The sequence below is a fragment of the Lytechinus variegatus genome, chromosome 6, assembly GCF_018143015.1.
Source record: "Lytechinus variegatus isolate NC3 chromosome 6, Lvar_3.0, whole genome shotgun sequence".
NCBI classification, from domain to species: Eukaryota; Metazoa; Echinodermata; class Echinoidea; order Temnopleuroida; family Toxopneustidae; genus Lytechinus; species Lytechinus variegatus.
The window spans coordinates 7,708,837-7,725,842 of NC_054745.1; the positions used below are offsets into that span (position 1 = coordinate 7,708,837).

The following is a 17,006-nucleotide window of genomic DNA, read 5'->3' on the forward strand; positions in this document are numbered from 1 at the left end:
TAAAGGGTTATATTTAGAAATAATATAGATATCAGATAACCATGATAACGCGAGGACCTTGTAAGGTAACAATTTAAAGGGGAAGTTCACCCTGAAGAAAACTTTCTTGTAAAAATAGCAGAAAAAATAGTAAAAAATATTGGTGAAGGTTTGAGGAAAATCCGTTAAAGAGTAAGAAAGTTATTAGAGTTCAAAGTTTTGGATTTGTGACGTCATAAACGAGCAGCTGTCCCATGTGTTATGTAATATAAAATGCATAAATTTCAAATTTTGTATAGTTCCTGGTGACTTGATTTTGTTTTCTTTTCATGATCGGGAGTGAAACGATTTGTCTATTGATATACAAAAGTTACAGTGAATCCCATTTTCATTTTTCTGAGAAAATGACATGGCATTGATTTTTTACCATTCGCTATGTAGGAATGCTGCTCGCATATGACGTCACAAATCAAATAATTGAAATTCTAATAACTTTTTAATTATTTGATGAATTTTTTTCAAACCTTCGGCAATATTTTTCATTAATTTTTCTGCTATTTTTACAATTAACTTTTTGTCAGGCTGAACTTCCCCTTTAAGACAGGATACAGACTACATGTCGGGGATAGCTGCGGTGGCCCGGCTTCTGGCATGTCTGGTGACAAGGCGGCCTCATGAACGGAAGATAATGGGTTAGAACCCCTGTCAGGCAAGAGCGGAAAAGGCATGAAATTACAATTTGATGATCATTTTCACGTTTTTGGAATACTTGTTTTCAGAAGAGAAGGAGTGGAAAGAAGAGCGGAAGCTCCAGTTCCAATGAGGGGGGGGGGGGCGAATGAGAGGGAAGAGAAGGGACACCCGTGTACAACTTTGCACGCCTCACTTTAACAACTCTACAATTATGGGGGTATGGAACATTTTTTCTTTCTAACTTTGCAAAACTGGATGCGCATGATATTCTATGAACCTGAACCAACTTTCATGTCATCCTTTAAATCTATTCCTTTTTAATCCTTGTCGCACCTTAATAAAACTACTCTTTTATTTCATTTCCTTGATCATCCGGCAGCCTTCCCCTCGTTTGTGAAATTATTTTGATAAAAACTCGACCTTTTCCTTCCTGCACTCTGCCCTATCCGCATGACAGGAAAGAGAACCCGGTATGATAAGATGATTAATAAACGATTATCGAGAAGTTTACGCTGTCAATCCGGATTCGTATAAAACGCAATAGACCATTATCTGAGACATAGGACGGTCACACGCAGGAATCAAATTCGCACCAATCAAAAACTATCATGTTATTACCAATGATATACCATCGGTCGGTTTGGATTCGCTTACGCACGTGTGACTGTGATGTGACAATGCGATTCACTACAGTCGGTCATTACTCGTAATAGTTGCTGTCGAAAGTGTCATTCATCAGTCTGCTATGTTATAGTTTCGAAGGCTATTGTTTCTAATCATTCTACAAAATGAAGTTATATACACAGACATGACGGAGGAGATTCTACGGATTATGACACCGACAAGAAGAAATATCATGAGCAAAAAAGTTGTTAACAAATGAAGCTCTCCGATTCTTATGACAGCGAAAGGAGGAAATCATTAGTCCAGGGACGGACTCAAATGAAGAGGAACGGCAGCAACAATGTGAGTATATCGAACTTTATTTCAATTAATTTAATTTATTTCATTTCATTTATTTATCTATTTTCCAACAAAATTTATAATGCAGTAAATACAATAAATAAAACATAACATCAGAAAATATAAATGACATAAATATTCAAATAAACCCAATATGAAGAATATACGCCTGATACAGATTATATTTCCAGTTTGATAATAACGATATACAAGATATGTTGGGCAAATGGAGTGGCCCACTGATAAGCAAAGCTTGTAAAGTGTGGACCACTCAATATCTCAATAGATAGACCACTCAATAGATATTTCCATATCTAAGAAACATACATAATTCAAGTGATATACAGTTGCATGAATTTCAGAACATTGTCAAATATTGAACTTAATTAAATGACGTGTTCGTAAGGTACAATATGCAGTTTCTATAATAGGTTTACGTGACGTTTTAACAATAAATGACTCAATAATGAACGTTGATATAGTGATCGTGTATCCCGTCGACCTACAGTCATGACAGTAACCCATTTCAATGAAGTCTGTTACACTAGAAATAACAGTTTAAAAACAAACTCTCGTGTTGTAAAGTATATTATATTTTGGGTTAAAATCTGTACTTGAATGAATAATAAAGTGAAATAAAGTGTAGTGCAAAATAATGTTGTTTTACAAAACTAATGACCACACCTTGCATTTTACACCAGTGCTAAACTCCATGGATGGAATTCTAATAGCCATAGATAAACATGCATGGGTTGACAAATAGACATGTTAGACCATACTTTCATGGAGTGCCAGTTGCCAACTCATTCATTAAAAAAATGTATCCTGCTGCAAAAAAATGACAAAAGTTTAATTGAGTAATGAAATGTGAAGGATAGGAAACTACAAAAATATTTTTAGTTTTAGTTAATCAATTATTGATGTATTTTATATTTGCCACGAATATGACAGGAATGTTCTGAAATCCATGATCCAGCATTCCATAGGAGTGTGGTTTAAAATCTAATTTAAACTACGGCTAAACCTATGTTCATTTAGTGTTCATACTACACTCTAAAATTGAAGTGCTAATTTAGCACTTAATGGGCTTGTATAGTGACTGCACTTTGAGGGCTGATTTACTTTTCAAATTTTAACTAGACATTCAGTTACTATATATACAAGCCCATTAAATTCTGAATTAGCACTTCATTTTTTAGAGTGTATATTGTCTTGTGTTCAATCACAGTGGTGTAATTTTGAAACTTGATGGTGTGCCCGTTTCAGAACACCGACAGGTAACACAATAGTTGCTCCAGTGTAGTCAAGTTGTGTAATACATGTAATAAGGATTTTACAAATGTATACAGGTGCACAGCAAAAACTATGGCGTTAATAGGTGTTATTTTAAAACCTATGCTATAGGTGATATTACAACACCTTTGGTTCTTACATTTACACTCTTTTGCGTTATGTTTAATCTCTAGGGTGTAATTTTAACACCTCAGGGTTTGGTCCAACCGGTGTCACTTTTAACACCACAGTTTTTACAGTGTGGGGGTATTTTGGATAAATCGCTTTAAAAAAACATTATGCCCATTCTTTGTAATAATTATTATCATCATTTATTGTTTATCAATAAAAGGCGTTACCTCTTAATTTTTCATTTGTATGTCTATTTTCATTGGTATAAGCCTATAAGGAAATCTTGAATAATCCTTCCCCTTTCCTATGCTCCATCGGTTTTTTTAATCTTGTATCCGCCTCTCTTTACATTTATAGTGACTCGGTTGAATCAGATGTTTTCAAAGGTCTTCATAATTTTTCTACTAATATAGTTACTCGGTTGATGTATAGGGCCTACATTCTAAAGTATATAGCCTTGCGCTTTTTAAAATCTAGATTTTAGAAGTAGGACGAAAACTTGCTATGTTATTTTAGAAGAAGTACTAACCTTTATATAATATCTAAGAATAAAACTTTGAAAAACACCCTCGACCAAATTGTAAACTAGAACTAAAATGATGACAATATCATGAATATGTTTTTTTTTATCAGAGTGTATACGGACAATCATATGGGCATATCACATTTTTGTTCCTAACCAGGTTACCTTTATCATCATTATTATTACAATATTATATAAAGGAAAAGAAAATTGTCATAGTAGAAAACAGTGGACAATATAAATGAAACTAAAAATGCAAACGCTATGAACACAACAAATAGAGCATGAGCATTCACTTTAAAAAACGAAGAGCTAATTTAGAGCGCGTATAGTGACTGCACTTCGGAGTGCTGATATTTCTCGTTCAATTTGAACTAGTATAAACAAATCAGCACTCCGGAGTGCAGTCACTATACACGCTCTTTACGAGCTAAATTAGCACTTCGTTTTATAGAGTGCTACTGGCTATGTTGAAATTTTAACATAATTTTATTAGGTATAGTTTTATAAAATTATTTGACCAACATGTTGCATTTTTGGCAACGAAATCAGGAAGCATTTTAACCAATTTAAGACTATGAGTGATGCTATGCAAAGCGCATAAGATATATTCCTATGGCAATATTACTCGTTCGATTGTGTATTAACCTACAAAACATTATCACTTTCGATTGGTTTGATTGATATGTATTTAGACTGTCTGTAAAAAGGCACTCATTTTAGCGACAGTCTAGGATTGAGCTGAGGGACGAGTTTTGAAGGGAGGGGGGGGGGGGGGATTGCCGGCTAGACATGTAGAAATCACATCAGATGGCATATTTTTTTACGTTTTGCACACGTTTCTTGAAAATAAGTGAGGCTCCGCCCCGCTTTCGAGCCCCCTTTTGGTAGGGTACATTATTCTTGTATATCTAGGAATGAGCGAAGAGGGCGCCAGCTGGCAATCGGATATTTAATTTGATTTTGGGTGAAGGAACTTTCATAATGGTTTTGATGTTGAGATATAAAATTCAATGATTTTACCTAAAAACACTTCTGGGGCCCGTTGCATAAAAATTTTGCCATAAAAAATTTGTTGCAAGAGTTTTATAGTGTGTGATTTCAATGGCATAATTTTGTTTGCCTGAGTTTTTGTTTATTTGCCAGAGTTTATATGGCAAAGGTTTCATGCAATGGGCCCCTGTACTTTCATTTCAGGGGGGGGGGATGGGAGAAAGCCAATTTTTTTCAAGGAGTGCAATATGGCGTTGGTTGCAAATTTTATCAAAATTCACTAACGAGAAAAATTCAAGCTATTTTTTAGACCTGACAATATGAATTTGTGACAGATTTATACATGATATCAACACAGATAATTATAACATTTCAACCCATTTTTTTTGTCCTTGATTTTTTTTCTATTGGAGGAGGGGGGGGGGGGGCAGAGCCCGAACTCACCCATTATCTCGCCGGTGAGGAAGACTGCAGTTTTAATTTTTAAAGGAAAGTGATACTCGTGTTAATTTTTATATCACTTCCTGAAGTAGATAGATTAATGTTGGTCATATTGAAGGACAAGTCCACCCCAACCAAAGGTTGAATTGAATAAAAAGAGAAAAATGAAATAAGCATAACACTGAAAGTTTCATCAACATTGGATGTAAAATAAGAAAGCTATGACATTTTAAAATTTTGATTAATTTCACAAAAGAATATGCACATCCTGGCGGCTATGCAAATGAGGAGACTGATGACGTCATCCACTCACTATTTCTTTTATATTTTATTATATGATATCGGGAATGTGGAATGAGCAATGTTTTATACTATATATATTATTAATATGATTAATATTATTTAGCTCAGTCAAGTTGTTGCTAATTGTCAAATCTGTAAAAAAAATGAAATATTGTATAATACAAACAATAAAAAAAAACAAAAGAAATAGTGAGTGATGGACATCATCGACTGTCTCTTTTGAGTTGTGCATATCACTGTTTTGTGAAAAATAAACAAAGGGTTAAATTGCTTATGTGGTTTACGGTACACCATGTGGAGTGTTATAGAAACAGTGGATAGAAGAAGAGAAGAAATGGATAGGCGAGAAAGTGGAGATTTGAGAGTAGGGTACTCTTTCTTGAAAGTAGTCCTGAAAAGGACTGTAAACCAGAAGGAATGTTGAGTGGGAACAGCTTGAGTAGTAGAGCTGATGAGGAGATGCTGGCTTGAGTCGGCGAGTAGAGATGATGTTTCGGACAGGTTGACTGTCCGTCTTCAGGAGACGTCCTGAAGACGGACAACCTGTCCGAAACGTCGAGTCTCTCTACTACTCATCATCTCTATATCAGCTCTACTACTCAAGCTGTTCTTTTGACTTACTTTAAATACTTTTCTTATTTTCCGTTATTTGTTGTACCTAATTGTGTATTTTCTTTTCGTTTGATCCTCCCATACATTGTGCTTACTTCCTTGCTTCCGTTTTTTCGTTTAGTTTCTTTCTTTCTTTCTTTCTTTCTTTCTTTCTTTCATTCTTTCTTTCATTCTTTCCCTCCTCCCTCCCATTTAGGGTCAACGAACTTAGATCATATTGGGGAATGAACATGGAAATCTTAACCAAAGTTTAAGTTTTTGAAATGTCATCATAACTTAGAAAGTGTATGAACCTCATTCATAAAACATGAGCATAAACTGATCAAGTATTATTGAACATCCTGCCTAAATTTCAAATCACCAAGATCAAAGGTAATCAAGAGAAATGAACTTTGGCCATGTTGGGGGCAGTGGCGTACCCAGGATTTTCCAAAGGGGGGGGGGGCAAATTCGTCCGCCAAAAAATTGACAAGCCCCCCCCAAAAAAAAGTCTTCAAGTTCAAAAGAGGGAGCCACTTTTGTGGCTCGTCATGGATCAGTTGTGACTCGTCGTGGGGGGGGGGGGAGGGGGCCGTCCCTTGCATGAGTTGTGACTCTTCAGGGGGGCAGTATGCCCCCCCCTAGGTACGCTAGTGGTTGAAGGTATTTGTTGATTTCCACATAACTCTGAGAGTATATGAATCTAGTTAATGAAACTTGGACATAAGAGTAATCATGTATCAGTGAATATCCTCCATGAGTTTCAGGTCACATGACCAAGGTCAATGAACTTTCGCTATGTTTGGGGTATTTGTTGAATTGCCATCATAACTTTGAAAGTTTATGGATCTAGTTCATGAAATGTGGACATAAGTATCACTGTCGGTCTTGCACAAGTCTTCGCTCATACGATCAAGGTCAGACGTCATTTAGTTCAATGAACATAGTATTATGTATTGTGTTTTTTGTGAATTATTATTTTATAATCGCTTTCAAAGTCAGCACTGCTGCTATATTGAGTCGCGTAATGCAGGCGAGACTGCCAAAGGTGCTCCACTTGCTTTGTTTGTGTTTGTGTGTGTGGAGGGGGGGGGGGGGTGGTAGCCAGTGGCCTATGATTTAATTCATCCTAGTCTAACCCCGTCAGGGAAATAAATCGTGCTTGAACCCTGGAAAGACCTTTTTAAAACCCTCCGCAATAGAAACATATTTCCTTTTTAAAGCTAAATTATTTGAGTACAATCAAACGAGCATAAAGATGGAAATCCGTTGTAGAAATTAATCATATCATAACAATTCAAAGTTTCGTTTAGAGTCACAAAAGTAACGGTAGAAAAGCTATGCACAAATGAAGACGGTTTGCAATTAAAGGAAACCGATTTCTCCTATATCGTAAAACTTGCCTTGAAGCCTTGAACATTCAGAAACTACTTCACTGTGATTCAATCCTGTCAATCATGTCAGAGCAATAATAAAAAAATTCTTTTAATGGAATACAACATAAATAGTGCTTCGTTTGACACCCATAGCTTTTCACCTAAGTCAAATATTTTGAAAAATAATTCAAAACATTTAAATTTCATATCCTGTTTGTATCGCATCTAATTTTTTCAAATGAATTTCTAGTGTTTTTTTTTATCAATGTGCACTTCATCACCTCCCCTTCTCGTATGATTTCTCGTTATGTCATCTTTTTATACAAATGAGCCCTCAGTTGCACGACTTTGCCTGTGTTTGTTAGATGAAATCGAAATAGATTGAATAATAGTTACACAATAACGGGAGAAAATAGCATAAAGTGGAAATTATACGATAAATGATTAAAAGTAATAATCTCTTATTCATCTTCAGGTTAGCTTTGTTGATATTTTGTATTTTGGCAACGTCATCACTTTCAACTAATCCCCATTCATACCTTGCTCATTTAACGTAATAAACAAACCTTAAAAATGAAATAATTATTAAATAATTTGGGGGCTTCTCTGGAAATATAAGATGATCTTGTTGTAAACTATCAGGACTCTAAGGACATGTTGGAGAACACTTTGAAATAGGCGCCACCTTTAAATTAAAGTAAATGAAACCCAACCCACTTGTTTTACTTGCTCTTGAATAAGTTGGGGAAGCTATACCGGAAGTTCACGGTCACATTAACAGGAAGTGAAAGTATATATATGACTAAGCTAAAGAAACGATTTCGAAATTATTGGTATGTTGCAATACATTTCCAAAATAATTTCGCCATCTATGATTTATTTATTTCACAGAACCCTTGAGATTATATTATATATTGCGGACCAACTCTCTCCATGTCATTGTGTTCAATCCTGGGAAATCAGACGTACCATCCAGCAACGCCAACCAACCGCAGATAAAGAAGTTTCGTCTGTTACTGAGACAGGACGAAAGTATGATTTTATATTGCCGCTAGAGCATGATTGTAGATGGGAAACTTGGTAAACTTTGGCTTTAGTGCTCTACGAAACACAATCAGGATGCCGTTTGGCTGGATACAAAGGTTGCGGGATAGGATCAGTCCCCGATCTGGAGAATCGACACCTTCAACAACGCAGGACATCATGGAAGGCGTTCCTGATAATCTCCAGGAACACTTCAACGTGATCGTCAATGCTGTCAACCACGTTGAGAACTCTGCAGACATCCTCAGTAGTACCTGTCTCAGTGGCATGGTCTTGGTCAAAGAGACGTCTGGAAACTCTGCTCTTGATCAGGAGAGGCTCGGTGACCTGATGGCAGAACGAACGAATTTCTCCCGTATGTTTGTATCGAGTTGGAAAAAGAAGAAACTGTTGCAGATGTTCATTGATGCTTCAGACACTGATACATTGGTCAAGGAGGCGCAGCGGTCATTTGACTTCTACCGGGCTCTGGCAGGAATCTCCTGGAACTACACCGACGAGTCAGATGCAATTTGCCTGAAGCTCGATGAAGAAGGTGGACTGGCAGTACTGGTTGATTGGATGCTGTCCTTTCAGAGCACCACCTTGAATAAATGGGCCACAGAGATAATCTTCAACGTGCTGAACATCCTGCACAACTGCTGTAGGAGGATTGCCGACATTCGAAGGAGCTATCGACGGATCGTCCCTGCGTTGGAGAGGTTGTCCACTTCAGAAGACCTGATCGTCCAAGCGTGCGCTTTCATGACTCTCTCCTACATGGTCGACAAAGAGGAAGCCGACAAGCTCACCACCAATGCTGCCTGCGTGGACAACCTGCTGTCCCTACTCAAGAAGTCTCTGGAAAACGTCGAGCACAAGATCCGGATCACCAGGGAAACCGGTACAGACGCCTTCAGAAGAGGTTTTACTCTGTCTTCCATTGAGCTCGTTCAGGGTATCGAGCAACTCGCAATCAATGACGAGAACAAACGCCTTATCGCCGAGACGGATGGCATCGCAATCCTATCTAGGATGCTGGAAATGGATTGTACATCTCAAGAGAAAAGGCATGCGGCCGAAGGTATCTGGCAGCTTGCGTTTAGGCAGGAGAACAAGGATAGGTTACGAGAAGAGCACGACGTACTCAAAGGTATGATTGAACAGATAAAATCAATAAAAACACGGTTTAAATTTCAATAGATAACAACAATAAGAACGATAATAATGACAATTATGAACAATAATAATAATTAAAGAGTAATTATACCGCGCAAGTACTATTATCATAAATTCTGCAGAGCATAACAAAATGAATGATACATACCATGGAGTATTACCGAAAGATAAGTCTTAAGATGTGTTTTAAAAATACTGTGGGTGATTCCCTTACAGAGCGTATGAATATGTTTCATAATTTGGGAGTCGCATATGCAAATGCTCTTTCACAAAGGGTAGGTTTTGACTTTCCAGAAGGATATTTCACCAAGAAATTCTCCTATGATACAATAATCTAGAGATAGGAGACGACGTCGAAGACCAAGAATAGAAGGAAAACAGATTTTGAAGAAGTACGGAGAAGAATACCTAATGTATAAATTTTCCATGATTGTTTTCTAGTTGAAGATTCTTATTGAATTATAGCCAGTTCCATAAAATGATCTACATTTTTGTACATCCAACCCCCATTTTCCTCAAGTCTTACTTCACTTTATAAACTGACCAAGACATGGTCCTTTGAGAACATTACAGACGTCAAAAGAACAAGAAATCAGAGAAAGAATACTCCAAGAAGGTCCCTCACATTGGGGCCGGACATACATATTTAATGGAATTGCCATTATGGTTTTAGCTATGGTCATCTGTAAACTGCTGTTAGTCTACCATGGTATAATTAGGCACTTCTTATCAGGACGGTCAAAGAAGAATAGATTTGCTCATAACAATCAGATTTCCCTCAGCGAGAAAAAATGGCATGCATCGTCCCATCCTAATCTATCCGACTTGATAAAGTTGTAGACCTTTAATGAAAATTTCCAGATCATTTATCAAGTGACACGACGAGACGTACTCTATAAAATGAATTATTTACACAAATTTTGAATTATTTTGATGATTAAATTAGAAGTTTAATACTAGAGATCACATTAAGTAGTTCACCTGCGTCATCATTTGAATAATTTAAAAACACCCGCAGCATTAGTAATGCCTTAAAAACACGAAATAAAACAAACAAAATACCTTTTTTCATGTTTAATCTTTCATTTTAGAATTGATAAACCTGTCGTGTGGACCTGACCCTGCCCTCAATCGAGCGTGCAAGGGAGCGCTATTCGAAATCTACAGCTCCAAACTTCCCGAAGAGGTGACCACACCTAAGACAAGTACAGCCTCACAGACGCCCTCTACGACGACTGAAAAACCATCGCAGCATATCATGATAAGCTACAGATGGGAACAGCCTTCAAAGTCTGTCATGAGCGAGATCAAGAACCAGCTGAAAAGCAAGGGTTATAATGTGTGGATGGATGAAGATAAAATGAGTAAGTATAACCCACCCCTAGAATCTTGAGCCCTGAAAAAGATTTCTTTCCAAAAGTGTAGATGCTGTCCTAAACCACATAACACAAAGGCTAGCAATGAACGCTAAAATAAAATTGCTTATCAAGATCATCCTTGCATGCGCATTTTGCTCAGCAGACTAATTAGGAACCAATCAAATTATCGATCAATCGCTTATCTTGTGTTGAGTTGACCAGGCTATGACTTTCCTGTTTCACGTGAAGCCGGTGCTTCAGGTGATATGGGTATCATGTGGTCGTATTCTTTTGTGAACTGTATACAATGTGCTAAATGTTAAGCTTGGCAGATGAAAAAAGGCCAACAGAGACCAAATCCACTTATGCAAAATAATGATATAGTTGCAAATCAGAATCCATAATGGTGGAATTCATATTTAAAACCATGATTGACAGAAAGAACTCTGTGACAGAAACTAAATATTTGCGTTTTAATAAATTATCATCATATTATTTGAAATTTCAGGTGCACCAATTGAAAATAATGATGATAATGATTATCCATCCAATGCGAAGGATGGACCGTAATGACTTCATTCCATATGTCGGAATTCATCTTGAACTTAATGCCTGTCGTAAAGGGTAGAGCGATTAGATAATCCCAACAAACCACAAAGACGCAATCAAGCTAGAGAAAATCAATAATTATCAAAAAGCTTAATAACAAAATTACTTTGATATCGGCAGTTTATTTCCTCTTTACCATGGCACCCCATATTGCAATTGATTTTTCAAAATATTCTTACTGTTTGAGATTTTGCTTTATTTCGATATATGATGATTAAAAGTATGTATATACATTTCTTACAATACTTAAGGTGGCGACATAATTGAGAAGATGGCAAATGCCGTTGAGAACTCCTACCTAATCCTTGCTTGCATCACCGAGGGCTACCAAGAAAGCAAGAATTGCAGAACAGGTTCGTATCGATGGTAGTTCTCATGCTGCCGATTGAAAATCTTTGAACCTTTATCAGACTAAAAATATGTAAGAATCGTAATCCCTGAATTATTTGGGTTGTAAGGAGTAAAATAATAATTCTGTCATAAAGCTAAGAATTAAAAGAAGTAGAAAGGAATTGACAACTTCGTGAAAAAGTGGCTATTGGCAATCTCTTGAAAGCATTAAGTAGCAGTCTGAAAGAATGAGATCTGATGTTTGCTGCGCTTAGAGCGAATTTTATTCCAGGTTAGGAACATAAAGAGTTTGAAGACTTTAGGGGATCAGTCCGCCATCTGTTTAGAGGGCCATTGTCTTCTTCATGTAATCGCGTTGGATGTCTGCTTGTCTGGTTTGGGGTTATTCCTGCCTTTCAGTATGCATAGGAAGGTTACTTGCTATTCGCGTCCGCTGCCGGCAATCTATTGTCTTCTCTTTGGCTGAGAATGACTTTGGCGGAATGATTTTGTTTCTCAACTTCTCGTTACTTTCCCTAATACTTCTTATCTTTGCCTTGCTTTAAATCCACAGAAGCTACCTATGCCTACGACTGCAACAAGCGCATTGTCCCTGTCAAGGTGAACGAACTTTTCAAGGCGAGAGGCTGGCTGGGAGGTATAACTGCCGGGAAGATCTACTACCCTGTCCGTGCTGTAGACGAGGTGCCCGAACAGCTTCCCAGAATCATTGAGCTCGAGATCGAGGAGGAGCTGCAGAAGAATCCAGATGCCCAAGCAGGTGAGGGCGCCTTAGCTCATTCATAATTCAGTTTAGGGATGTCGCTTTTTGCAGGCTCAAACCCTGCTTGAAGCTGGGATTAAAAGTGAGTCTTTACACATAAAAATTGTTTTAAAGTCATTGTATGCTGCCCATCTATTCCAGACCCCTAAAACTCGAGTAAAATGAGTTTATTAATAGTTAGTTTGCACAGCAGACTAAATATCGTAAGTCTTGTTTTCATAATAAATTGAACATAGTATGTCATCATATTCATTATCATCATCATCATCATCATCACCGTCATCATCATCACCATCATCACCATCATCATCATCATCATCACCACCACCATCATCATCATCATCATCACAATCATCATCATCATCATCATCACCATCATCATCATCATTATCGTCACCATAATCATAATTTTGAATATCAACATTGTCATTAGTATGGTAATTGTTATCTTCCTTTAGAGCGGTGTTGGCTCAGTCGGTAACGCGTCTGCCCGTCGAACCAAAGATCGTGGGTTCGAGTCCACCCCGGGCGGATGACTGAAGCCAGTGCGTTGTGTGTAAACGTCTCTCCCATGTTTCATAGATGCAGGCTATGTTACAATGGAAAACACTCCGTCCCTCGGATAGGACGTTAAATGGAGGCCCCGTGTAGAGGAGAGTCACCACCTTTGCACGTTAAGAACCCACTGCACTATTCGTATAAGAGTAGGGAGAAACCCCGGTGTAGTGGTCCACCTGCATTCCCCAATCAGTTATATCGGGAGGAGAGACCTGCGGGTCATAGTGATTCAGTTCGCTTTTCGCCTCCCAGGCACAGGTGACGCCAAACAAATAATAATAATAATAAAAGCGTTGATACATCCGTTTTCCCTGATACCGAGTTCAAGATATAGAACCTCTTTATATATTCTAAACTTTTACTCACCATGATTACGCATGATAATGAAATTATTCATGAATATTCAACACGGGGGGGGGGGGGGGTCCTTTGCACGTCAACGTCAAGTGTAAACAGAATTATGTCATAACATATAAATATGGATAAACAAATCAAAGTTGTCTAAACAATTTTTTAACAGATTGGGTGGATTGAGTTTTATCAGTACTTTTTTTATACTTGATCTTGACCAAGCAGACACTAGGTAAAACGGCGAATATAATTTACCAATTTGTTATGGAATTTTATTTAAACAAAACCCAAGTAAACCAAACCACAGAAACACGAGTAGCATGTGCCAGACGGTTCATATCTGGGCTTACTTTAACCAGAACATCACTTTGTAGGCTTACATTATTATGAACTACTATTCCTTCAAACTTTCCTTCGATGACAACATTCGATCTTTTGTCAGGTGCACGAATCAGCGGCCAAGTTGAAACGGAACCGGAAGTCGATAGCTGGGATGCACCAAAAGTCCGCCAGTGGCTCACATCCAACGGCGTCAGCTCAACAAACGAGAGTCTGCAGAACCTTACAGGGTTGCAATTGCTGCAGTTGAAGAAGCAGCTCTCAACGGCTCCAGATACTTTCTACCAATCAATGAAAGAAGATCTGAAGGTCCCCTATATGGAGGTACTGTCGCTGGCCGCGGCTCTGGAGAAGCTGTGAAAGGAATAACCTTGTGATCAAAACCTCATGTATTGTGAATCCATGGGCCCGTAATCTCAAGTCTGGTTTAACTTATGCCATGGTCTCTAATTGAGCTAAAATTAAGGGAATTGAAAAATATATATAACAAAATAATGTTTATATGTTCCTAATGTTTTATTAGGCCCTTTTCTTGTTAGTTAATGGTAAAGGAGATCATTTGTGCTATTATTCACAGACAGCTGTGGATGATATGAGTGACAAATGTGTTGATTAATCGAATCTCTGCTGTTGAAGTTACGTCAGTGTCGCACTTAAACCCGAGTTCAGAGCACGGGCAATTGAGTTTATCGCGATAGATATGTGTATATACAAAATGTACTATCAAGCAATAATTTTTAACATTCATACGTCATTATTTCAAGGATTGTAAAGACAGTCGAGAAAGAACGGTAAAGTGCCTTAAACTGGTGTTTCTCTTTCTGACCAGAGTTTTGAAAAACATTCCGTTTTAGCGGGTAGTTAGGATTAGCTTTTCGAACTCGCTATTAGCTCCAATGCTTTAGGTTAATCAACCAAATATTACCAACGGCTTTAGGTAATCTCTTGTGGGCCTGGTTTTAAAGAATGTAGTAGGGACGGAAATGCATCGACATTTGGTTCACACATAGAGGACCAGGGGCCCGTCTTACAAAGAGTTGTGATTGATCCGATCAATCGCAATTATGGAAAAACCAGCAGAGTCAACTTATAAAATGCATGTTTGTTGATTTTTTTTCTACAGATGATTGTATATTCAAAAAATCATTGCTTTCTTGACAATTTGGTGTACTCTCATTTGTTTAAAGAGGACGCTTTGCAAATTTCATGTAGACAAAATTATGACACTGATGGATTTTCATAGAGTTACGATTGATTGAAACAATCGTATCTCTTTGTAAGACGGGGCCCAGATCAGTCATTACTCCTGTGTTAGATTTATAGTGTTAGCTTCAACACTCATAGGTGTTATTACAACACCTTCGGTGTTACATTAAAGGGGAAGTTCACCCTGACAGACAAAGTTTTAAATTATTGGTGAAGGCTTGAGGCAAATCCATCGAAGAATTGTAAAGTTATTGGATTTTAATTTTTGATTTGTGTGCAGTTTTCCCACATATTGTGTAGTTCAAAATCAAGGAAATTTCACTTACTCATACTTACCCCTTCAAGATCCTTACGTTCCTCCTTTTCCAATTCTCTCGTTACCCCTAAAGGTTTCCGAAACCTGGGGTGAAAGATTATTTGTTTACTCATCCTCTAAACTATGGAATAGCCTCCCTCAAAAAAATCAAACAATGCTTGACTTCTGAAACTTTCAAAAATTACCTCAAAACATTTCCGTTCAATTCTTCTTAATTTCTCTTATAATTTCCTTAAAAGCGCCTTGAGCACTCTACAGAGTGGTTTTGCGCGATATAAGTCTAATTATTATTATTATTTTAAAAAGATTGGGAAAAATGATTGTAAATCGACAAACCAATTCACATCCGTTTCTGAAAAAAATAGTCATCACAAAAAACCCTTTAATTTCCCATTTCTTTCTTAATCTTGGATGGATTTTCCGCAAACCTTCACCAATAATCATTAGGCCTATACTTGATTATTATAGTGCTTAACATTCATTTGCTTATTTACTTACTTTACCCTATGGATATACAATATAATTACAATTGCTTTTATGGCAGCTGTTACGCGCTCATTCGTTCTGGAAATAAATTCCTGACAGGCATCCATTTACCTGACCTTGGTCAAGTGTAGCACAATGTCGGTAAATTTTTTTAGTATATTTAATATTTCTTATAATTTTTCTGCTATTTTTACAACAAATTTTCATCAGAAAGAACGTCCGCCTTGGTATTATATTAAAACTTAAACTTAAGCTTTCACAATAAATTTTACATTGTAGTCAATGCAATCAATCGTAAAAGTGGTCTACAATGGTTGTTAGGGTTTGTCTACATTTTTTTCATGAAATCATGGGGTTCTCAGCCTGTTTGTCAGGGTGAACTTCCCCTTTAAAGTAACAACCGAAGGTGTTGTAATAACACCTGTGAGTGTTGAAATCCAAGTTCATTTAAAAATCCAATAAGTTCATTTAAAGACATATAAAACATTACTTTAGCTAGAGAATAATTCGTTATGTTTCATTTCGTATCTCCGGATTTTTATTTTTCTCGAAAAAATTGATATTTGACCTATGTATTATTGGACATTGTTATCACGAGCTCCATAATTCACATTATTTGTTTTTGATAGTAATACCAAAATGTTACAATTTCAATACTTGTGTTTGTGTATGTATCATTAATATGAATGAAGATATCCAAGAGCATTCCAATTTACGATCTGTTTATGGATCTCACTGAAATATATTTTAATAAAGTTCTTATTTGCAACAAAATCATGTTTTACTCCTTGTTAGCAGTTTTATACAGTAAAACAAAATAGCACGTTAAGCCTGGCACTCTAACAAGTTGTTTAAACTTTTTTGTAATTGTTTAAATTCTGTAAACAATTGTTTAAAAAGTTTAAACAGTAGTTGTTAGAGTGACGGGCTTAAACAACATGCTATTTGTTTTACTGTAGATACAGCAAGAACGGGAAAATGTGAGGTTAATATGACGGAGTGATAGAGAGGGAAAGATATACAGAGAGAGACAGAATGAGATATATTTACATTTAGAGAGAGAGAGGTAAAGAGATACAGAGAGAGAGACAGAATGAGATAGATTTAGATTTAGAGAGAGAGAGAGAGATAGAGAGAAAGAAGGGGGGGGGTGCGACCCTCACCCCCGCCTCCCTCTGAAAATGACTGGTAGGCATAAGAC

The 17,006-nt window shown here is 37.1% G+C and overlaps 1 protein-coding gene across 1 annotated transcript; it reads left to right on the forward strand.

The window, feature by feature from the left end:
* Window positions 1–1,268: 1,268 nt before the first annotated feature.
* LOC121416945 lies at window positions 1,269–14,853 on the forward strand. Its single transcript, XM_041610477.1, has 6 exons — window positions 1,269–1,638; window positions 8,158–9,442; window positions 10,560–10,832; window positions 11,687–11,788; window positions 12,340–12,546; window positions 13,901–14,853. Exons 2-6 carry the CDS (start codon window positions 8,335–8,337, stop codon window positions 14,155–14,157), a joined length of 1,947 nt encoding a protein of 648 aa, XP_041466411.1. The 5' UTR covers window positions 1,269–1,638; window positions 8,158–8,334; the 3' UTR covers window positions 14,158–14,853.
* Window positions 14,854–17,006: the final 2,153 nt, after the last annotated feature.